Source organism: Mirounga angustirostris, unplaced genomic scaffold (genome assembly GCF_029215605.1).
Source record: "Mirounga angustirostris isolate CCGP_5_RB_7025 unplaced genomic scaffold, mMirAng1.0.hap1 SCAF_14, whole genome shotgun sequence".
NCBI classification, from domain to species: domain Eukaryota; kingdom Metazoa; phylum Chordata; class Mammalia; order Carnivora; family Phocidae; genus Mirounga; species Mirounga angustirostris.
The window spans coordinates 82607523-82630570 of NW_026991722.1; the positions used below are offsets into that span (position 1 = coordinate 82607523).

Here is a 23048-nt window from a genome sequence, read left to right on the forward strand (position 1 = left end):
TCTGCCCGGCCTGCCCTTATCCTGCCCAACAGCGTCCCTGCCCCTCCTGCAACCGCCCCTAGCACAGACCTAAGGATGGGTGGTGCGAGATAATCAGCATCTCCTGGGCCAGCTGTTCGGTGTTGGTGGTGTCGCCCTCCAGTCCTGGCACCCCGGAGATCACACAAAGAGCCTCCTGCAGGACCCTCGGGGGTACGTAGGCCTTGCCTGCCTCAGTCACCTCCCCAGCATCAGTCACCAAAGCCTCTAAGGGTAGCACCTACAAGGAAACAACTCATGAGCCCCCACTGCTCTGAGCCCCGGGCCGGCCTGGCGCACAAGAGACAAAGATGCCAGGGACACAGCTGCCTTTCACACATGTTGCTCTCTGGAGCTCCTGGTAGAGGGGAGACCGATGCCCAGCTCCCTACATGGGACCCACAGGCTGGGAGATGTGCCTGGAAGAAGCACACATGACTTTGTACCTAAGAAGCCCATGGAGGGGAAAGGCAGCCACAGAAATTGGGCCAGGAGACCCAGCCAGAGACCCCAAGTCTGTCACTGGCCCACATCCCTCATGAGGGATTAGGGAGGGAGGGAAACAGGGCACAAAGAGCACTGAAAAGGGACGAGGTCTTTGGGGTCACTTCTGCCACCCACTGGCTGGGAGACCCCTGGCAAGTCATTTCAGCTGCCGGAACCCTGGACAACTCATATAAAATAAGGGTATTTAGCCTGCCTGCCTTTTAACAGCAGTGTGAAAAAAGCAAGAGAGAACGGGTAGCAAATGCTCTAAAAATTATAAAGTGCTTTAAAAACAAAGTGTTATTCCATTACTCAAGAATAAGAAGGTTGAACTACATGTCATGATTCATGGGAAGAAAAGCATCTCTGAAAAGAAAAAAGAATTACATGAAACAAGGTGTTATCAGAGCTCAAGGGCAGGGCAGAAGATTCTTGCGTCACACGGTGTCTGGAGTGAGACCAGCCCAGGAAGAGACGACCTGAACTCCCTCGGCATAACCAGGGTGGGCTGAGCGGGGCAGCAAGCCCCAGTTCTGGAGCCCAGATGCCCTCACCTTGTGAGAACTGAGGACAGCCTTCAGCTCCTCCAGGAGCCCGAACGCCAGCTTAAAGCCCCCAAGAGAGGACAGCAGCTTCCGGACCGTGTGCTGGGCCTGCCTGCGTACGCGCCAGGTGCGGCTCAGGAGCACTGCCACCAGGGCCCGGTGGTACTGCCTGCAAGCGCAGGGACAAAGCATGCTGGGGAGGGCGCGCGGGGCCCTCCGCAGCCAGCCCTCCCACCCCGCACGCACCACCGTTTCTCAGGCTCCTGCCACGGTTTGCCCCACCCGATCCAATGGGGAAAGGTAAATAAGCTTCACATACTGAACTTTGTTGCCTGTGAGTCTGTGCGGGTGATCAAGGAAAAGCCTCTCTGTCAGATGCAACACGGTACACAGGGCTGGGAGGGGAGACAAACAGAAGTGTTTTTAAAATATAGAAGACATCCGGGGTGCCTGGGTGGCTCAGTCTGGTAAGTGTCTGGCTCTTGATTTTGGCTCAGATCATCTCAGGGCTGTGGGCTCCAAGTTCAGCAGGGAGTCTGCTTGAGATTCTCTCTCCCTCTCCCTCTGCTCCTCCACCACGCGCCCGTGCACATTCTCTATCAATCTCTCAACTGATAAATAAAATCATCAAAAATATATATAGAACACATCCAGAAAGAAGTGGAAAGACCTGGAAAAGGAACTCTAAAACATAAATGTGATTATCAATGTGAAACTACAGCTCATCTGAAGTTCCTTTTTTGCTGACAATGCACACATGTATTTTGGACTAATGAAAAATATACGCTTTATTCTAACTAATTAAAAATTACTGTGCAGGGCGCCTGGGTGGCTCAGTCATTAAGCGTCTGCCTTCGGCTCAGGTCATGATCCCAGGGTCCTGGGATCGAGTCCCACATCGGGCTCCCTGCTCAGCGGAGAGCCTGCTTCTCCCTCTCCCACAACCCCTGCTTGTGTTCCCTCTCTCACTGTGTCTCTGTCAAATAAATAAATAAAATCTTAATAAATAAATAAATAAGATAAAGAATAATACAAAAAGCTATCTGCTGGTATAAATATAAAATACCGAGGATACACAGAGGCTAACACCATTGGTTGTCCATGGCCAGGGACACTGGGTGGCCAGAGATCAAAGCAGGGGTATGCTTTTCAACATCTTGGATCTTTTATTTTTGAATTATGTGACTGTATTTCCTATACAAGAACTAATTTTTTTTTTTTAAATCAGGAAGTGACTAACAGTTTTAGCACATTAATAGGATGTTGTGATTTGTGAGTCAAAGGCTTTCCAAATCACCGATTAGCAGCAGACACCCCTAAGGCAACCTAGAATTTTAAACATAAACTTAAAGATCAACTGTTCCTTCTCTCCCACGAGAGAAACCAGTAGTTTTGTGCCTCCCGGTGGGGGAGTGCCGCCAGCCATACTCCACCGGAGCTTCTCAGCTGCCTTGTAATAGAAGAAAACCTCCGAGACAGCACCAATTACCCAATCAGCTATAATTATACCTAATACCACAGCCCCGCAACCATTAGTGCTCTGTCTCCACACATCTACCCACTCCCCGTTTCCCCGGCCTTCCATGCCCCCCAGGGGAGCATTCACTCCCACAGCAGCCGACAGCACAGCTGCTGACCCCAGCACTCTGATCCAGGCTTTTGCTGAGCTGACGCATTCAGGGAAGGGTCCTCTCTGAAGACCCACCAGAGAGACTCAGGCCCAACCTCAAGGTCAAGTAAGTTCAACTAAGTAACTCACCATCCTCTGAAGCCACGAGCAGGAATTTCTCAGAAGTGAAAATCTGCTTCTTCTCATCTACAATCAGCTGCCAAAAACCACTCAGTTTGGCCTCTGCAAGAAACAAAAGGTCACTCCACGACAGCTCCCTCCGTCCGGCATGGCTGGTCCCCTCCTGCCCGAAGCTGCTGGGGCTGGCTGCACTGACGGACCCTCTGCTGAGGCAGGCATGGCTGCGTCACTCCTAGGCTCACTGTCTCTCCCTCCCTGTTCGAGAACTAACCAGTCCTTCTGGTAGCACCGCCTGTGTGAAAACTTTCAGTGGTTCTCTGCTGCCTGGAATCCCCACCTACTCCAGGTGCCAGGCTGAAATACTTGACATTCACAGGTGCCCTCCCTGACTGAGGCTGGTTTGAACTCACACTGGGCTGTTCCCTTCCAGCCAGTGAAATCCCCGCTAGCCTTCAGGGCCCTCGTCCAAATGCTCCCTCCTTCATGAAGCCTTTCCCGACAGCCAACACCTAAACTAAGAGCAATCAATCCCTCCTTCAAAACTGCCCTAATGTCACATCCTGTCTTCAACGACAGATGTGTTTTTGCATCTCCTCTCTCCCACTACAGTAAAGCAGCTAAAACATGCGGAAGGCCGGTCATGTTCACCTCTGCCTCCCTGCCAAGACACCCAATGAAACTCGAGAAGAGCCGAACTCCACTTCCAACCGCAGGAATGAGTTCACGTACATCTGCAGGCAGAGTGGGACTAAAGCAAGCATGGACTACCAGGTAGCCACAAAAAGAAAGAGAAAGCTCTTCTGGTTGTCCTGATCTGGAATCTCTTCCAATGTGAGTTCAGTACAGAGTATGCCATTTACAAAGTCTGCTACCTGGTGTGTTTGGTCGATTACATATTGACTATTTCTGGGCAGGAAGTGGTAATACTGTCCAGGGAAGGGAACTTAGTGGCTAGAAGACTGGTTAAGGGGAAGTTTTTCAAGTTACACTCTAAAAATGTATAACCAATTAAAAAAAATGCCCCACTATACTAAACCCAGGTCAGTGTGGGCATCATATACAAACCCCCGTCCCAGAGCACTAAAACAACAGGGCAAAGGAGGACAGTGACGGAGTCCCCTGGATGTATTCCCATCTCCCAGCGTGACCCTGAGGCTCATCCCTGCAGATGACAAGGGGCCCCGTGGCTGACCCAGTGAGGTAGTGGCCACGCTGATCCTGTGAAATCCTCAACATCAAGACACTCCTCCCGGGGACTCTGAATGAGGCCTCATCTGCTACCGTGGGGAATAAGTCTAGACCCTTACCAGCCTGCGAGTCAGCCACAGAAAGCTTCGAGAGCAGCAAGGCTGCAGCAACCCCTTCGGTGACTGTGGGAACCTGAGTGCTTTGGGAGGCCTTCTCCACCGTCTGGATGAGCAAAGGCAGCAAGTCCAGGGCCTGCAATAGTGTATCACCTATGGAGAGAGGACCAGCACCTTACAAAACACTTTGTCAAGGGTGACAAGATTACTCAAGAAAGGCGTTACCCACTCAGGTCCAAACTGGCTGACTAAAACACTGCAGTTACCTTGTGAAGTAGGGGAACTAGACCCAAACTCTACAACCATAATGTTACAGCTAGAAGGATCCTTACAAATCCAACAGTCCAGCTATTCATCTGATCGGTAAGGAAACGGACCAAGAGAGATTAAGTAAGATGCCCAAGGCCACACAGCTGGTTCAGGGAGAGCCAGGGACACTGCAAACCTACCAATTTCTTTCTGGGGCTCTTCCCCAATACCAGACAAGCTCCCGACCCAAATTCTAAAACCAGAACCAATATGCTGACCTATGAACTAAACCCACTTAACAAAAAAGTAAATAAATAAATAAAGTGGACATCTGTTAAAACTATATCTAAACCAATGTTTTCTTAACTACTAAACATATTTCATTTGGAAGATACCATGGATTTGAATCCAAAAAAACATTTAAAGGCTTATTTTATATCATGTGTATTTTGAAAGCATCAAATAGAAACAGCTCAAGCTGAAGAGACTAGAAGTCTCTGCTATCTAGAACTCAATCTAAAATCAAGACTGATCAACGCAGCAGAACTGCAAACTGACAGAGTACGGGCACTATAGAGAAGGGACACTCTTCTGTGGAATCAGCAGCTCTGGAATCTCCTAGATGTTTCTTTAAATACAGGTCATCAAAAGTGTAAACTTTTTTAAAGGAAGTACAAGCCTATCTCAGAGGTGGTGATTTTTACCTTGGAGATCAAGTTCCTACGCAGATTGGAAAGTTTCCTCTAGCTTTGCTTAGGAAAGAGGTGGAGGCCCACGCCCAAGTGACAGGTTTGTCAGCACCGAAGAAAGGGCAGTGGTTCGTTTTCAGTAATTCCCATGTAACGTTTCTATGAAGCTGGACTTTTTGAATCAGGCCTCTCACAATCCCTTCCCCGTGACTTCAGATAATACAGTGACAGGTTCTAGTCCCAGGCCCTCTCTGAATAAAGCTTTGTAACTTGAAGGTCTGATAAAGGGGAGAAGCCAGAATCTGTTGTGAAGACTGGGCACCGATTCCAGGCTTTGTGGATGACTAGGCCCGATGCTCCCAGAGGCTCAAAAAGAAGTGATGCTGAGTAAGCTGGACCACAAGGGAAAGCCTGGGATGGTGAGGATGCCCAGAAGACTCGGTCACCCCTGCAGGGGAGGCATCTCACCTCGGAAGCAGGCCAACATGCACTGCAGGTAGGCATGCCTCACTGCAGAGGTGGAGGTCTTAAGGCTGAAGGCTTTCTTGAACCATTCGGTGAGCTTCTTGGGCACTTCCGTGGTGAACCGGTTACACCAGAGAGCCAGGACAGAGACTGCATGCACCAAGGTGCCTTCGTGAACTAGGGCAAGAAGCAGAAGTCCGGTCAGTTCAGCGTCCTAGGCCCACGTCCAATCGCTGCCAGCAGTGCCCCAAAGCAAGCAGGAGTACAACGGGGGGGAAGCAGTAATGCTTCAGGGGAGGTCTGCCTTGAGAAGGGGTTCATGGCAGCTCTGAAGGTGAAAACCAGAGTCAGAGCGGGTCCAGACTGCATCCTCCCCATGCTGCAGTTACCTTCTTGCTGGAGGAACGGGATGAACATCTCAGCGACAGTCCCATTCAGGACTTGACTAGAAGGCCCAGACACCACGTGATGACTGACACTCCCAATCCCTGGAAGGCAGGGGATTTCCTGCTCAGCACAAAACCACAAACACGAGATTCTTCTTGCCGTTGCCCACTTCCCTAGCAGCCATGCCTCTCCCCTGGTCATCACTGCCCTTCCCTCAATCCTCCCTCCAGATGATCCTGCCTTTTACAGAAACCAGGCCTCCCGCTAGACTCAAACAAGTCCCACCTGCCACACAGGCAGGCAGCAGAGTCCTGGGAGCCAGGCTGGGATGTCCAGGACTGTCAGAGGAGTCAAGATCCAATGAAGGATCTGCCTTACTCACCAGTTACGTTACACCTCATCTACTACTACACTTACCACTACCCCAGAAGAGATTCTGTACCTGAGAGGACGCTTATCTTCTGGGCTACAATAGTCAGTTTTCCCTCCGAGCCTGAGAGGAGAGACGGCAAAGATTCAAAATTCTCATCTGCCATATTTCCCAAGGGGGTGATTAATGTGGTCATGTGTGTGATACCAAGATACAGTTTCTGATTCCAGAAGCAGCCTTTGTATTGTGAAGCTGCCTTAAAAATAACATTCCCTAGGTTTTTTTTCTGACTAAAACAGTAGTATGTTCTCACAGAACACTTGAGAAACAAAAAATATAAAGAAAAGCTAAGATACGTGCTACTACATTTAAAATCACCCACATGCCCACTACCCAAAAACATTATGAACATTTTGATGTGTTTCCCTCTAATTTTTCCTTTTATGCATAATGTTTACACTTAAAAAAAAAACAACTGAGATCACCTCTGTCTATACTGCCCTGCCCTGCGCATGCTAATGTTCACTTCACATGTTCACATTCTACTGCGACTGTTCTCCTGGCCACACGGCCTTGACACAAGCAGAATGGAGCCCGAAGTCCCAGGCAGGTCCAGGCACCCACACCTCAGCCATGCCCCCAGCCAGGAAGTCTTGCTCACCGCCAAGGATTGCAAACAGGTGCCTGGTCAGGGCTTCCATCGCTGAAGAGTCGCTGCACTGGCGGGCCAGGTTCCGCAGTGCCAGCACAGCTTCGTCCATCAGGCGGGGACTGTTGGACTTCAGCTGACCTGGACGCAGAGAGCTGCAGCTCAGAAGCCGCCAAGGGCTGAGCATCCAGGCTTTCAGCTCTGTCTTCGCCAAGTTCCCAACTCTCCCATCCCAGCTAGGTATTCTCCTTATAAAGGATCTCAAGAAACTATGGAAATGTAGTTTCTTTCTAAACTGAGCTGTCCCCTGCCCTTTTCCCTAAAATAATTGGGAAAATACAACCAAAACCCAAGGTGCCATTCTAGGGGCCGGAGAGGGGTCATGATACTTACTAGCCAGTCCTTTCACGATGTCTAGGGCATACTGGCTGAGATCGAGAGTCACCGATGCCAGCAGACTGGAGATAGCTAAGGGGGACAGAAAGTACGCAGCAAGTCTGTCTCAGGTATAAATACCCATTTCTGCCCTACTCCCCAGCAAATGCTGTTAGGCCTTGCAGTCCAGCCACACAGAACCCTGACCATTCTTCATCTTCATACAGTCACATGAGTAGTCACACCTTTGTCCCTGGTTTCACATGCCACCTCCACACCAAGTTCAAACTATCTAGAGCAGAGGTTCTTAACCTGAATGGTTTCCAGATTCTTGGTCCTCTAAAATTGTTTGCAGTATTCTAAGCAGATATACTTTTGTGCATCCTTTTAGCAAAAGGACCCATGACTTTCAACATATTCTCAAAAGGGTCCCTGATCTCTCCCCCAAGGTCCCAATGAGGTAAACGGTGAATACATACTTCACCCCACCCCCAAGTATCAGAGATGCAGCTCATCAGGCAACCCACCTCCCTCCCACCATCCTGTCTGATGGTGACCTACTTTCAATAACATTCTCTGGACTCCTAAGTAAGGACTTCTGTATGGTGGGCAGTATCAGATCCTTAAATTCCGAGTGGGACATGTATCGGAGCAGAGGGGCACAGTTATCCTACAAAGAGAAAGAAGTCAGGCACTCAGACCTCATGGGAACAAACGAAGAATAAAGAACAGCTCTGAATCAGAATTTTAAATTGGATTTAGCTTGTCTAGCTAAGGTCCACCTCTCACTCACCAAAAGATACTTCTGAGGCTTCACTTTGCTCATCAGGATGTTCTTCATATAAAAATCCAGCAGGGCACTCTAGACAATACAAAGACTATTTAGACCAACATTCTGAGTTATCTCATCACTGGCCTAAAGGATCCCTCTTGTGGGAGTGCCTCTAAAAATTATGAATCAGTAAAAATAAATATATATATACATACATACACAAACAAATAAAATACAAATAATCAGTGCCCAAATTTCAGTGTCATGCACAGAGGACCCACTGATCATGCCACTTATCATTTTAAAACCTTCTACAGCTTTCCAGAGCTACTGGGATTCAGTCCAAAGTCCCTGGCCTGGCTCAAGGCAGGCCGCCTCTCACAGCTCTCCGGCCCCACGCGCCTCCCCTGCTGGCTTCTCGTGGGCTGCTTTCTCTGCCCAAAATACCCCTCCTCACCTCCTCACCTTTTAAGTTCCTTCATTAGGGCTGTGCCCCCTGACCCATGGCCTCTGTCAGGTACCCCGCTACAGAGTATTACCACTTCCTGCCCTTTCCCTTGTAGCTCTTATCACAGATATAACTAGATGACTCTGTCTGACGGCAGACCCCTCAGACGCAGCTCCCCGAGGGCAGGGATCGTGGCTCCCCGGGCTCACTGCTGCAGCACCATGGGCAGCACAGGGCTTGGCACACGGCAGGTGCTCAGGTGTGGGAGAGTCAATCACTGCATGAACAGGCAAATCATCATCCCAGTAATTGCCAGGTTCTCCCTAAGCCAGAGCTGGAGGGAAAACTTTCCAGCTACTCAAACTTCATCTATCATGGAAAAAGGTCGGGGTCCCATATGAGAAAACCACCAAGCTTCAGATAAGGCCAGGAGCTGGGACCCCCAGGGCAAAACAAGCTCCCCACCCCCTCGCCTCCAGCAAGTCCACCTGCCTTGTGCCGGGTGACCACGTCCATCTCCTTGTGGCTCGTGCAGAACTGCACCAGCAGCCCCAGCATGCCTGCATAGTTCTGGTTGGGTTCTAGGCTGAGAATGGCTGCCAAGTACTGTTCCACCAGCCCAGGGTTCTGAAGGGGAAAGTGTAAGGCCGGTGTGTCACATGGCAGTGGGGGAGACACAAGAGCAGCAACGCCCACCGCCTCCCGCGCCCCCCGGCACCTCTCTCCACAGCTTGCTGAGCTTCTTCACAGCACCGTCCACCGCGTGCCGGTGGGAGCCGCCCAGCACCTCCAGCAGCAGCAGGCACTGCACCTCCACCTGCCGGGACATGACGTGTGAGTACAGGGGCTGTGGCCCTCACAGCCGGCCCAAGACCTTCATCGGGCCCACTCGACTCCAGCCAGATCCTCTTCCCTGCCCCCTCGCCCCCGACACTTGGCCCTGTCCCAGAATTACATCTGTTCACTCAAGCACTTCATTAATAAATACCGGCTGAGCACCTGTGAGTTAGACAGTGAAAACACATGGACAAAGAGACAGACATGGGCCCTGCTTTCATGCACCTTATAGTTCAGAGGGAGAAAAAGATACTACAAAAGAAACACACAGATGAATATATAATTCCAGTGAGGTAAGGGCCATGCAGGAAAAGGATAAGCATCCTGTTTCATACCTGCCTTGACTTTTCCTTCATTAATTCCACAAATATTTGCTGAATACTGACTAAATGGCAGGCACTACACTAGGCACTTTAGTTATGGACGTGAAGACCTATCAGATGATCCCAGCCAGTGTGGAGCTCCCTGTCCAACCCAGAGTGAAACACATCATAGGTGGGCGCCTGGGTGGCTCAGATGGTTGGGCGTCTGCCTTCGGCTCAGGTCATGGTCCCAGGGTCCTGGGATTGAGTCCCGCATCGGGCTCCCTGCTCCTTGGGAGCCTGCTTCTCCCTCTGCCTCTCTCTGTCTCTCATGAATAAATAAATAAAATCTTTAAAAAAAAAAAAAAAACACATCATAGGTGCTCAACAGAAAAATCTCAGAGACTTTATATGCCACAAACACCCAAAGTCACTGGGGAGCAGTGTGAATGGCCACCCTGAGAAAAAGGGGATGCTTAAGAAGTCTGCTGCACTCTGTTTGCATGTGTACAAAATGACAGATGAACAAGGTTATCCACTGCAGCATTTTTTTTACAGTAAAAGGTTGTAAACAACATAAATGGCCATCAGCAGGGGACTAGTTATATATACTGCAGGACATCCACTCAGAATTAGTAAACAGTTATCAAGAATGAGAAACTCTTCGGGCACCTGGGTGGCTCAGTCGTTAAGCGTCTGCCTTCGGCTCAGGTCATGATCCCAGGGTGCTGGGATCCAGCCCCGCATCGGGCTCCCTGCTCCACGGGAAGCCTGCTTTCCCCTCTCCCACTCCCCCCACTTGTGTTCCCCCTCTCGCTGTGTCTCTCTATGTCAAATAAATAAATAAAAATCTTAAAAAAAAAATAGAACGAGAAACTCTTTATGTGCTACTCGAACAAATTCTAAATCTGGTTAAAGAAAAAGGCGGGTGGCACCTGGGTGGCTCAGTTGGTTAAGCTTCCGACTCTTGACTGCAGCTCAGGTTATGATCTCAGGGTTGAGATCAAGCCCTGCATCAGGCTCTGCGCTTAGCGCGGAGTCTGCTTATCCCTCTCCGGTCCCCTCTGCCCCTGCTTGCGCTATCTCACTTCATTAAGAAAAAAACCAAGGTGAAAGAAAAAAGTATTTTCAGTACACTGGTGTTTGTATAAAAAACCCTGTTCAGTTGTATATATAGAGGATATATCTATACACATAAGGAATTAGTAATAGAGGAACCTAGACGGCTAGAGAGGGAAACTGGTTATTGCTTTCTATGCTTGCTGAAACCACATTCAGAACTATATTGCTGTTCCCTCTTCCTAGAATGTTCTAACCCCTGATCTGGGCACAGTTTGTTCTTTCATATCCTTCAGGTCTCTGTTCAAACGATGCCTCCTCTGAGGCCTCCTCCCACGGTCACCCTGTACCGCACTCTCTCCATCTTCCTACCTGCCTTCCTGCTGTGTGACCTTCATCTTACCACTTATTAGCGGACCTCTGTGGTGTCTACCTTCATCACAAGAGTGTAAGCTCCGGAGGCGCCTGGGTGGTGCAGTCGATTAAGCACCCAACTCTTGGTTTCACCTCAGGTCGTGATCTTAGGGTCTTGAGATCAAGTCCCACATTGGGCTCCACGCTCAGCGTGGAATCTACTTGTCCCCTTCCCTCCCCCTCTGCCCCTCTGCACATGCATGCACACACACGCTCTCTCTCAAATAAATAAATAAATCTTTAAAAATAAATCTTTAAAAAAAAGCTCTTGGGCGCCTGGGTGGCTCAGTCGTTAAGCGTCTGCCTTCAGCTCAGCTCATGATCCCAGGGTCCTGGGATCAAGTCCCACGTCGGGCTCTCTGCTCAGCAAGGAGCCCGCTTCTCCTTCCCCCTCTGTCTGCTGCTCCCCCTGCTTGTGCTCTCTCTGTCTAATGAATAAATAAAATCTTTTAAAAATAAAAAAAATTCTAAAAGCTCCTTAAAAAGAGGTATAAACTCTAAGAGGGCAAGATCCTCTTTCTTGTTCCCAACTTTTGCTCCAGCTCCTAGAACAGTGCCCAGCACGTAGAGGCCCTCAACAGATACTTGAGCGACTGAATGCATTCTGACCCATGTGTACGGTCGACATTGGCAACAAGTGAAGGAAAAACCTAGATTCGAGACACAGGAAAAACAAACATGGTCTCACATTCCTGATGTGTTCTGTCCTATAAACACAACACTCTAGAGATGACCCCTGCCACTCCCTAACCCACAAGCATGCTTACTTACCTCGGATAATGGCTGTAAGAGATCACTGCAGATAAGCCAATGAGGGAGGCATGATAAAGCATCTTATAAAGAGGCCTTGATAGCAATGAAACCCATAGTCTGAAGGGGGTCCAATTCCACTACCCATTACCTGCCAGGTTTCAGTGTCCTTATCCTTCAGTCAATCACTGATGGCCACTCCATGGTCATCCCCAGCGGCATGCTGGGGAAGCTTCCAGGGACGGGGCCATCACTGTGTCTTACTAGCAGGCTGCTTCAGGAGAGGAGCCACAGTTTTCTAGTGCCACTCCTCATTTAGCTGCACAGCCCTCTGTATGTCTCCACAGCCCTCTCACACCTCGTCTTGAGCCCCTCTTCACGACAACTTGTGGAGCTGGATGGGGTAGGTGGCACTTTTTCCCATTTAGCAGAAACGGGCAACAGGCTCAGAAGTTACGTACACGGCCAAATATCACGGCCGAGAATCAGAGCCACACCTCAGGCTCCTTTTCAATGAACTGTAAGACCATTCCTCTTGCCCTCCAATAAGCCTATCTAGATATTCGAAAGAACCTCCCAATCTGGCCTACTGGGCTATCTCTAGTTAGCAGACATGTTGAAAGGCAAGGCAGGGAATGTGTAAGAAGCAGGCATAGAATGGAAGGAGAGAACTAAAGGATCAAAACACATGGCAAGAATTCCATCCCATTAGCCAGTTCGACACTAAAATCCAAACACGGGGAAAGGAATGATTAGCCAGAAAAAAAAAAATGATTTACATTATTGCAATTTCTGATTTACTTGCTCTCTGGCTGTCTTCCCCGCTCTGGCCTGTCAAGTCTTCCATGTATGCCATGAAGGCAGGAATTGCCTTTCTCTTGCTGATCAGTGTACTCCCAGAGCCTAGCACCATGCCTGACAGAGAAGCTCATAAATAGATGGATGTTATTAGGTTGCACTCATGCCCATCCACCAAAGTCACCCAGCACTGAGAAGAGCACTTGCCAGAGAAGGTGCTTAAACATGTCCCAACTCTGCGCGGAGAGCTGCCCATCGCTATTCCAAAGACCCAGGGAACTTACCAGTTTGTTCCAGATGTCTCCTTGCCGCTTGGCTCTCGAGGGAAAGACAATGCGCACCAGTAAGCAGGTCCAGGACAGGGCCAGCAGGGCGGCAGAGCCGCTACTCTTACTGTTGGGGGGGGAGGGGGCCACAGGATAAGTGCAGGGCAGCAGCCTTCGTCTTGAGGACAAATGCTCAACGAAAGGCCCGGCCCTTGACCCACAACCAGGCAGAACTTGAACCTGGTTCCTCATAAGTCATCTGTAACCACTTAGGACAAGGAATGCAGGCCTTGTCAGCCAAATTCCCACCTCTCAGCACTCATAACTATAGAAGCAAAAAGATGGTTTCCCCTCTTTGGCGGCCATTTGGATTCCCCTCAAAATGGCCTCGCTTCCACTGGTTTCCCAACCCTGCTCCTCAGGAAAGTGGTTTGTCCACTGAGCCTGACATCCTGGCTCCTCCCTCCACTGCAGCAGGCTGACTGCTGGCGCCACTCAGAGTTTCAGAGAGGAAAGAGAGACATGCTCACACCTGCTCAGCGCAGCTCATCTGCACCAGCTTCTCCCAGACAGGACTCCACCAAGCCCCGGTAGGCCGTACCTTTCTCTCTTACCTGGGTACACCAGCTTTGGAGCCAATGCCTGAAGACTGCAGAGAGTGCAGAAGGTTCTTCGCAGTGGCTTCTGGCTGGGCCTCAGCCAACTGCTGGATGGCTGCCTGCAGGGCCCTGCGGGAGGCTGCATCTCTAAGGGGAGGAATGAAGGGGAAAGGTGATCACTGGGGGTAGGGAAAGGCGGCTTAGGCCAAGCACCGGTCTTTCTCTGGAAAATTGGATTGTACTGGATTCCAGTGGATCACAGATGATGGGATTAGGAAATAACTAGAGAAATCTACCTCCTCCTGGAGTTCTAGAAGCAGCTAATAAGAGCAAATGAGCCATCAAGGCTGTGAGGGCGACACTGACCTCTATGGAACACTTACTACGGGCCTCAAACTAGGCCAAGTGCCACTCATGACGTGGCAGGCACTGTTTCAGGAGCTCTATCTACACTTACTACCTACCATCTATGAGGTAGATAACAGCACCATCCGCATTCAGCAGGTAGGGAAAAGAGACACAGGGAGGTTAAGTAACTTGGCCAGGATCCAACAGCTAGGATGGGACACAGCTCCGAAGCCTGGGCTCTAACCACGCTCCCGCACCGCCTCTCTGAGCAATCTGAGCAAAGGGCTGGAGGCACAGGGCCTTCCGATGGGACTCACCTATACCGGTGCAGAGTCAGGCAGAATAATTTGCAGAGCCCTTTCACTGCTCCCTCTGGCAGATCTGAAACCAAAGATCACACAAAGATTAGTCAATAAAAACTACTTCGTGAGCACCTGCTTGAGCCAGGCATTCTGCCAGACATGATCTCTACCCATCGGACACTTCCTGTAGGTTAGAAATGGAATTCCCTAGAGGAAAAATCCGCAGCAAAATCGGACTCCAGGAAAACAGCTGGTCCAGAAAGGCTCTCAGGTAAACCTGTGTTAAACGAGCACAACGAAGGAGATGCGGTGGCCTCAAAAATCTAACATGCTGGCAAGTGGCGCTTCTGGGCCGCCGGGACGATTCTGCTCCTGAGACCTGGGTGCTGGTTACACAGGTATGTCTAGTCTGTGAAGATTCAGTGGGCTGCTCGCTTATGGTACGTGAAGTCTTTATGTCTCTTCTAATAAGTGGTTTTTAAAAATAGGACAAAACTGGGCGCCTGGGTGGCTCAGTTGGTTAAGCAACTGCCTTCGGCTCAGGTCATGGTCCCGGAGTCCTGCAATCGAGTCCCACATCGGGCTCCCGGCTCAGCAGGGAGCCTGCTTCTCCCTCTGACCCTCTCCCCTCTCATGCTGTTTCTCTCTCTCTCTTTCTCTCTCAAATAAATAAATAAAATCTTAACAAAAAAAAAAAAGGACAAAACTGGGATGCCTGGATGGCTCGGTTGGTTAAGTGGCTGCCTTTGGCTTAGGTCACGATCCCAGGATCCTGGGATCGAGTCCCGCATCGGGCTCCTTGCTCAGCAGGGAGCCTGCTTCTCCCTCTGCCTGCCACTCCCCCTGTTTGTGCTCTCTCTCTCTGACAAATAAATAAATAACACCTTTTTTTTTTTTAAAGATTTTATTTATTTGACAGAGAGAGACACAGCGAGAGAGGGAACACAAGCAAGGGGAGTGGGAGAGGGAGAAGCAGGCTTTCCGCTGAGCAGGGAGCCCGATGCGGGGCTCGATCCCAGGACCCTGAGATCATGACTCAAGCCGAAGGCAGACACTTAACGACTGAGCCACCCAGGCGCCCCTAAATAACATCTTTTTAAAAAATAAATAAATAATAAAAACAGGACAAAATTAATGTACTCTGAGGGATCAGAGAAGGGCAAGAGCACCTCTAACTGGAGGGGCTTCCGAAGGTTCTAAGGACACATAAGCTTGGCCTAATACATTTGAAGGCTATGGAAAAGTGGAGAGAGAGACAAGTACACGCTGAATAGCGTTAACCGCAGGAGCCCATGTGCATGGGCGAGAATGCATAATGCCCAACAGGACACATGAGGAGGAAGAAGAGGAGAACTTAATTAGCACTCACAAGGGGCCAGGCCCTGCTCTAAGCACTGACACACAATTCCTCATTTAATCCCTGTAAAGTGGGTAACTGAGGCCACTTTAAGATGAAGAAACAGAAGCCCAAGAAACCTAGCAGGCCAGCCACGTGAAAGAGAAACTCTGGTTGTAACAACAGGGGTCAATAATGGGAAACCACCCTGTGGCCAGTTCTGCCTGCCAGACTGAAGCATGCAGACGAAAGGCTCCCTGCTCCGTGTGAGTGGGGGAATGTAAGCCACAGTGTAGGGCAAAGTGCACCCCACAGGAGGCACTGAGAGCCAAGGGTTCGCACAGCGCCTCACACCTCAGGTACTCCAATGATGGGGACAAATGAAGGAGAGGCAGGGACCTCGTCCCTCCCAGGGCCCTGAACACTTGTATTGGTCCCCTGGACTTGGAGCTATTTCAGTGACCAAGGAAAAGAGTGACTGGGGCCAGAAACAGGTCGTGGCTGAGAGCTAACACACACTGGGTGCTCACCAGAGTCAGGCACAGTGTTAAGCACCATCCATACATGTTCTCATTTCTCCTCACACTAACCCTCTGAGGGAGACACTATTGCTATCTCCATGCTCAAAGCAAGGAGACAGGCTCAGATGAGTTAAGTAACTTAAACCAGGTCATACAGCCTGAAAGTGACAGGGCCATGGCTAGAACACAGAGCCTGTCTGACCCAAGCCGAGCCCTTCATCAGTGACTGCTACGCTAGAGGCTGGTGACTGGAAAGAGCAGGCACATCAGTGAGCTTCAGGGTTCAAGTACATGCAGGCAGGACTGAGGAAAGCATCAGAGGCACCTCAGGGCCCCATGGGATGACCCATGCTGACCGTCTGTATCCAGGGCTTAGGCAGCTTTGAGAAAGTCTTCGACTCCCAGCCCGGCAGAAAATACCTCTCCCCACCTTTGCTTACCTCACTTCGTTATCTACCACCCTAACAAAGGAGACGCCAGAATGATTGTTGCTACCCAATGGCTCCTCCTTAGACTAGGAAAATTAGAAAATCAAGAGTTAAAGTTTTTTTGTTTTTGTTTTTTTTAAAGATTTTATTTATTTACTTGAGAGAGAGAGAGAGAGAGCAGAGGGAGGGGGAGAAGCAGACTCCCGCTGAGCAGGGAGCCTAATGCGGGGCTGGATCCCAGGACCCTGGGATCATGACCTGAGCCAAAGGCAGACACTTAACCAATGAAGCCCAGGTGCCCCAAGAACTAAAGATTTCATACAGGGTAGTTAACTTCCCACCATCAACTTGCACATGAAAGATGACTAAACATCTCACAAATATTATTCACCCTGAGTGGCAGAACTTCAGGGTGGCTGCGGAGTAAAATCACTCTGAAAAGGTCTTGAGTAATTCGTAAACCTCACTTATACATGTCAAATGCCTTCCTCCATAAAATGGGAAAAGTGCAGTATTCAGCAGTTACACTGTAGCTCAGAAGGTGTGTACGGCTAGTACCTTGTCACATGGCAGCCTTTTCTAACTACAACCCTGTGATGAAAAGTGACCAGAGAGACTTCTGAAGGTGCCATAAAACTCGTACATTAAAGTGTTAACGCAGAGGAAAATCTCTTAGAAGCTGACAAACAGGAATATACTGAATTTACACACAACTTTAAAAGGCTTGGGTATATAACCAGGCGGCAGTGGATCAGAAGCAGCAAATGAGCACTTGGGTGAAGCAGGCTCTTTACTCACAAGAAGTGAAAGCTGAGGGAAAAGGAGACCCAACTCTACACAGCCACGATCCTCAGACTTCAGCAAATGCAGGAGTCACCTAGAGGGCTTGTTGAAACGTAGATGCTGGGCTCAGCCCCTGTGGTTTCTGAATCTGAGTTTCTGGGATGGAGCTGAGAATCTGTATCTCAAACAAGTTCTGACATGATGCTGATGCTGCTGGTCCAGGGACCACACTTTGAGAGCCAATGCTATACAGTAAAAACACACCAAAAGGTAACTCAAAAGTTAATTCATTTTTATTGGATGAAAGCAAACTAGTCCAAGGGGTGTCTGGGTGGCTCAATTGGTTAAGTGTCTGCCTTCGGCTCAGGTCATGATCCCAAGGTCCTGGGATCGAGCCCTGCGTCGGGCTCCTGCTCAGCAGGGGAGTCTGCTTTTCCCTCTCCCTCTGCCCCTGCTCGTGTGCTCTCTCTCTCTCAATCACTCTCTCTCTCTCAAATAAATAAAATCTTAAAAAAAAAAAAAGAAAGAAAAAGAAAAGCAAACTAGTCTTTTTTTTTTTTTTTTTAAGTTCCAGTATAGTTAACATACAGTTATATGAAGGCAAACTAGTTCTACATACCCCAATGGGTTGTAGGGATAGCCCTCAGTTACAGTACAGAATCAGGATAACTACGCATGCTCAATATTTCCGAAAATGTGTTCCCCAGACCCCAAACAGGTTTTCAGGAAGAAAAAAAAAAAGAGGTTCAAGGAAAATACTGGATTTAAAGCTTAATAAAGTTAGAACTTTAGAAAGTTAGAACTAAAGAAAGCTTCATAAAGTTAGAACACCTTCCTGGAATATGCTGTGAATCTCCCAGAGGGAAGTAGAAAATGTGACATGTCCTAGACTTAATTGACCTTGGAATCTTTACTGGTCAAATCACCTATTACCATCTTGCTCACTTCCATGGAACAGACCGAGAAAAATGGTGCCCCGAGTCATACAGAAAATGTTTTTGCATCTAGTTAAATTACTTAAGCTTATTGGTATCTTTAAGAAATATTTCCAATCAAAATGGTTAAAACTGGAAAAAACCTTTGGTACCTAAATGGATCAACTCTCTGCTAACCCAACTGTTTCAATGGTTTCAATGCACAGTAGAACAAGCAAATACGGCAAGGGAAGGCAGAGGTGCCTCGAGGAGAAGAGGCAGCGATGGTTCTAAACAGAAAGCAAACTTTGCTCTGAAATGGAATTGGCTCTCAGCCACACGGATGGAAAATAAATACCTTTTCCGGCAACACATTTCCCCAGTTCACTGAGGATTTCTCTCCGTTCCTTCACACTGGCTGTTGTCACCTTGCCCGCAAAACGCTTTAGTGTCTCGGAAACCTGTGAAGACCAAACCCACAGCAGAAATTTCAGCAAACTACAAAACAATGAGTGTGTGTGTGTGTGTGTGTGCGTGCGCGCGCACGCGCGCGTGCACACTGGGGAAAGGGGTGCAGAGTTCAGAGCGGTTCTCTCTGACCCAAGGTTTCTCAACCTCCACACTGCAGACATTTGGAGCTGGGTAATTCTTGCTGTGAGGCCGTCTTCCTACGTTGTAGGATTCCAAGTGGTGTTCCTGGCCTCTACACCCTAAATGCCAATAACAACACTCCACTCCTCCTGCCTCAGCTGACAATCCAAACTGTCTCCAGACATTGTGAAATGTCTCCTGGTGGGCAAAATCACCCCCAGGTGACACGTACTACTTTAACCCAGTCAACTACTCAATACACCTTACTTAAGTTTAGACAAAAAGAGGCAAGGCAAAAGGCCAAAACCTCAGGACAGAAAAACAGCCTTTCAGAATTATGTAGAATCCAGTGAGGGCCCACTACATGCCCGTGTGTTCCCTCTACTCAGCTCATGTCAGCCTCCCACATAGGCCATGTCCACATCCTGGCAGGTCATTCGAGGAGAAGCACATTGGCTGAAGGGTGGAAAAGTAAAGAGACTGAATCCCAGCTCTGCCTCTTACCAGCTGTGGAAACTCAGTCAAATTCTGTCATCTCCTTGGATGGCTCAGTCATCCAAGGGTGGCTTGTCAGTTAAGCGTCCGACTCTTGATTTCAGCTCAGGTTATGATCTCAGGGTCCTGGGATTGAGCCCTGTATTGGGCTCCGTGCTCAGTGGGGAGTCTGCTTAAGATTGTCTTTCTCCCTCTGCCCCTCTCCCCTGCACACTCCCTCTAATAAATAAGTAAATCTTTAAAAAAAAAAAAAATTACGTCATCTCCTTGACCATCAGTTCCCTATCTACACCATGCCAGGTAATAGCACCCACCTCCCAGGACGGTTAGAAGCTAAGGGAGAGAGCCTGTGTAGAGCATTTACTCTTCTCTCAGCACAAGGTCAGCTATTACTGCCAATAAGCCTTTCAGGTAGGCATCAGTATCCCCCCTTTACATGTGATGAAAGAGCAGACTCCCAGAGGAGAAGCCATTGCTCAGACTGGGCTTGAGAGCCATAGCACCTGCATTTTTGAAACTAAGCCTGAAAGTGATAGGTCTATAAACCACTGCCAACCAGCTCTTAGCTTTCAACCACCATCCACATTAGCACAGCTGCATCCCCTGCACTTGAGCGGGGGGGCGGGCGCGGGGAGAGTAGTTTGCAAATATTACTGAAAATCTGCTCCTGAGACATATTCTCCAAGCTAGAGAACAGACAAGTCATGGATACATGAGCACTAGAAGAGGCCATGATAAGACCCAAGTAACTAACACACTGGTGCCTTCATCTTTTTCTTCTAAGGCTATTTCAGAGACAGGCCTTGGTAGTAAAATAAGATTCAAGGGTGTATAGAGAAACAAAATTATGCTAAGTTTTTCTTATATTTACATCCCTGATATAATTCTACTGGCAATAAGTAAACTCATGCCAAAACTCTGTCTTCCACATAAGTGATTGTTTTAATACTGTCTTTTGTTTTTATAGTCATATATGCAGATAATTAAAGAGTCAACATCATGTCAACTATACTTCCAAAAAAAAAAAAAAAAGTCAAAGCTGAAGAGATCTGGGAAGTCTGCTAAAAAAAACCAGTCTCTTGCCTTCACTCCCCAAGGGCACCCTCTTTCACCAATTCTGGCTCAAGATTTTGGAGTTACCTCCATAATCTCTAAATAACTTGTCTGTGACACTACTATTTTTCAGTTTTATTGCTTTTTATAACAGCTCTCTTTCTCCAACCTCACTTCATACCCTCCTCTCTTCCCCAAGGTAATTCCTCAGTTTCGTAATATGAGCTAGCTCAGTATTCAGTGTTTACACTGTATGTAAATGGTAGGCATTCAACCTCCGATTATTTTTTTAAGATTTTATTTACTTATTTCTAGAGAGAGAGCACAAGAGCACACGTGCATGTGTACATGTACCCAAGCAAGCGGAAGGAGGAGCAGAGAGAGAATCTCAAGCAGGCTCCCGGCTGAGTGTGGAGCCCGACCCCACAACCCCAAGATCATGACTGGAGCCTAATCCAAGAGTTGGACACCCAACCAAACCACCCAGGAGCCCCATTCAACCTCCATTTAAAGATTTTATTTATTTGTCAGAGAGAGAGAGAGAGAGAGGCAGGCAGGCAGAGGGAGATGCAGGCTCCCTGCTGAGCAAGGAGCCTGATGCAGGACTCAATTCCAGGACCCTGGGATCATGACCTGAGCCAAAGGCAGAGACGGTTAAGTGACTGAGCCACCCGGGCGTCCCTCAACCTCCATTTAATACACTATGTTTACTATCCTACACAGCTTTATTAACCCTGGAGTTAATAAATGCCCTTTCCCACCTCACCTCAGTTTGCCTTGTTTTATCTGTGCTAATTTGCAGTTCGATCCCAAACTATTTGCCACTTCTCTAAATCTCAGTACATTTGGGCAGATCAGGTATTCTACCAAATTCCAGCTTCCTGAAGAAATCTCTCCCAGAACTTGATGACCTGCCCCAATTTGGCAAGTGATCCTCTATAGATGGGACACAGTGTATCACCCTGAAAATGTACTCTTTCTTGTGTTTAGATGGAGCACATCCTCCATTTTGTGGAGTCTTTGCAAATCTGAAAATGTTGTAGCTTCACACTTTGACTTAAGTTTGTTCAGATACAGAATAGTAGATTGAAATCATTTTCCCTCAGACTACCGAAGACATTTCTCAATGAACTCCAGCTTTCAGTGTTGTTACAAAATCCAGTGCCATTCTGATTTTTGATCCTTTGTATGACCTGACTTTTCCCCCTGCAAACTTCTAGGATCTTCTCTTTGTGTCCAAGGCTCTAAAATTTCACGCTAATGTGCTTTTTGTGAGTCTGTTTTCATCTACTGTGCCCAGCATTTTTGATCTGTAAACACACCCTCCGTTCAGGGCAAGTTTCTTGAATTACTCTGCAGATGATTTCCTTGGATATTGGGCCTCCTACACCAGTCCTCACAGTGATCCTGTTTTACACTCCCCAGAGAAAAAAGTCCAGGCTTTTGCCAAGGTGGACAAGGTGGAGAAAGACAGCTGGGGATCTGACTGCATGTGAAAAGAGCTTTCAACCAATCCTCCTAATTTAGCCCCTCCCACTCACCCTCACTTCCAGAGGTTAGCCGATACCCCCAGCTCCCATCTGTCAGAGATGCTGCCATGTGAATCAGGTTGCTTCTCAGCTTTCCCAACTGTTGGCTTAGGATTTCTTTTCCTTGGGTCTGCTAAATCCTTGCCATTCATCACCTTCTAGTTTCCAAAAGTTTGCTGCTGTTGTCTGTCCCCCATTCTCCCAACCTTTGTGGGGTTACTTTTTTTTAAAACCTTTTACTAGTTTTAGTGAGGGTTGAGGAGACACCAAAAATAGATGCATGAAGACAACCCACTCTCTACCTAGAATTCCCACATAGCTGTCTTTCCAGGATAATATTAAATTCTTGGCTATAGTTTCTCTCTCACAAAGTTGAAAGAACCTTTTTAGGTTCAAGGCCCTACTTTCTCTTAATCAGAAAATGAATTGAGACCCTGTCAGAAAATTGAAGAAATGCACACCAAGATCTTTCAGATAAGTCTTTTGTTGGTGTGACCAGATGCAAACAGCTTTAGAGTTCAGAGGTTTCTCTCTAGAGTGGCACTGTCCAAAAGAACCTTGTGATGATGGAAATTCTTCCTCTGCACTGTCCAGTACAGTGGCTGGCAGCCACATGTGGCTATCCACACACTGAAATGTGGCTAGTGCAACTGAAGAACTAAATTTTTCATTTACTTTTAACTAACTTAACTAGCCATTAAATACCTACATGGCTAGTGGCTACCATACCGAACAACACAGCTCTAGAGAGATGTTTCTGCACTTGAGTATGAATGTTAAACATTCGGTATGTGTCCCCTAACCCCTTCCAAAATACCCAACAGACTAAGCTTTTCTTTTCAGGATTCAGTATAACACAACTTGAAACAAATTACCAGCCCCCTACACAGGAAATTCTCAATAGCAACCTCCAAATGTTCCCTAAGTGCTCACTCTCCGGCCTCAGGGCCTCCCTATCATAATCAATTAGTCTCCTCTCCCAGGAGATCCAAGTAAGCCAAGCTGTCCCTTGGCCACGGGTTTCTTTTTCCCATATTATTGTCTTTTCGTTCTAAAACACTCATAACTACAAACGAGGCTAAGGTGGAGGAAAAAGTTTTTCCCAAGTCCTTCCCACCCTACAAGGTACTCACAGGTGATAACACTCAAGGGTGATAAGGCTCTTCCAAGGTAGTAGCGGTTCTTTTACTTCCAACCCTGGCCCTAATAACAACCA

The 23048-nt window shown here is 48.2% G+C and overlaps 1 protein-coding gene across 1 annotated transcript in view; it reads right to left on the reverse strand.

Annotated features, from left to right (window-relative positions):
- Positions 1–23048, reverse strand: part of GCN1 (GCN1 activator of EIF2AK4) — a 58076-nt gene that overhangs the window by 34284 nt on the left and 744 nt on the right. The window contains exons 2-19 of the mRNA XM_045887519.3: positions 18523–18625; positions 14198–14261; positions 13548–13679; positions 12952–13060; positions 9226–9324; positions 9000–9134; positions 8081–8149; positions 7849–7957; positions 7306–7380; positions 6925–7053; positions 6336–6386; positions 5896–5994; positions 5510–5683; positions 4107–4256; positions 2809–2901; positions 1369–1444; positions 1059–1218; positions 70–259 (exon numbers count right to left, since the gene is read on the reverse strand). Coding sequence (XP_045743475.1) covers positions 70–259; positions 1059–1218; positions 1369–1444; positions 2809–2901; positions 4107–4256; positions 5510–5683; positions 5896–5994; positions 6336–6386; positions 6925–7053; positions 7306–7380; positions 7849–7957; positions 8081–8149; positions 9000–9134; positions 9226–9324; positions 12952–13060; positions 13548–13679; positions 14198–14261; positions 18523–18625 — 2017 coding nt within the window. The remainder of the gene's footprint in view (positions 1–69; positions 260–1058; positions 1219–1368; positions 1445–2808; positions 2902–4106; positions 4257–5509; positions 5684–5895; positions 5995–6335; positions 6387–6924; positions 7054–7305; positions 7381–7848; positions 7958–8080; positions 8150–8999; positions 9135–9225; positions 9325–12951; positions 13061–13547; positions 13680–14197; positions 14262–18522; positions 18626–23048) is intronic.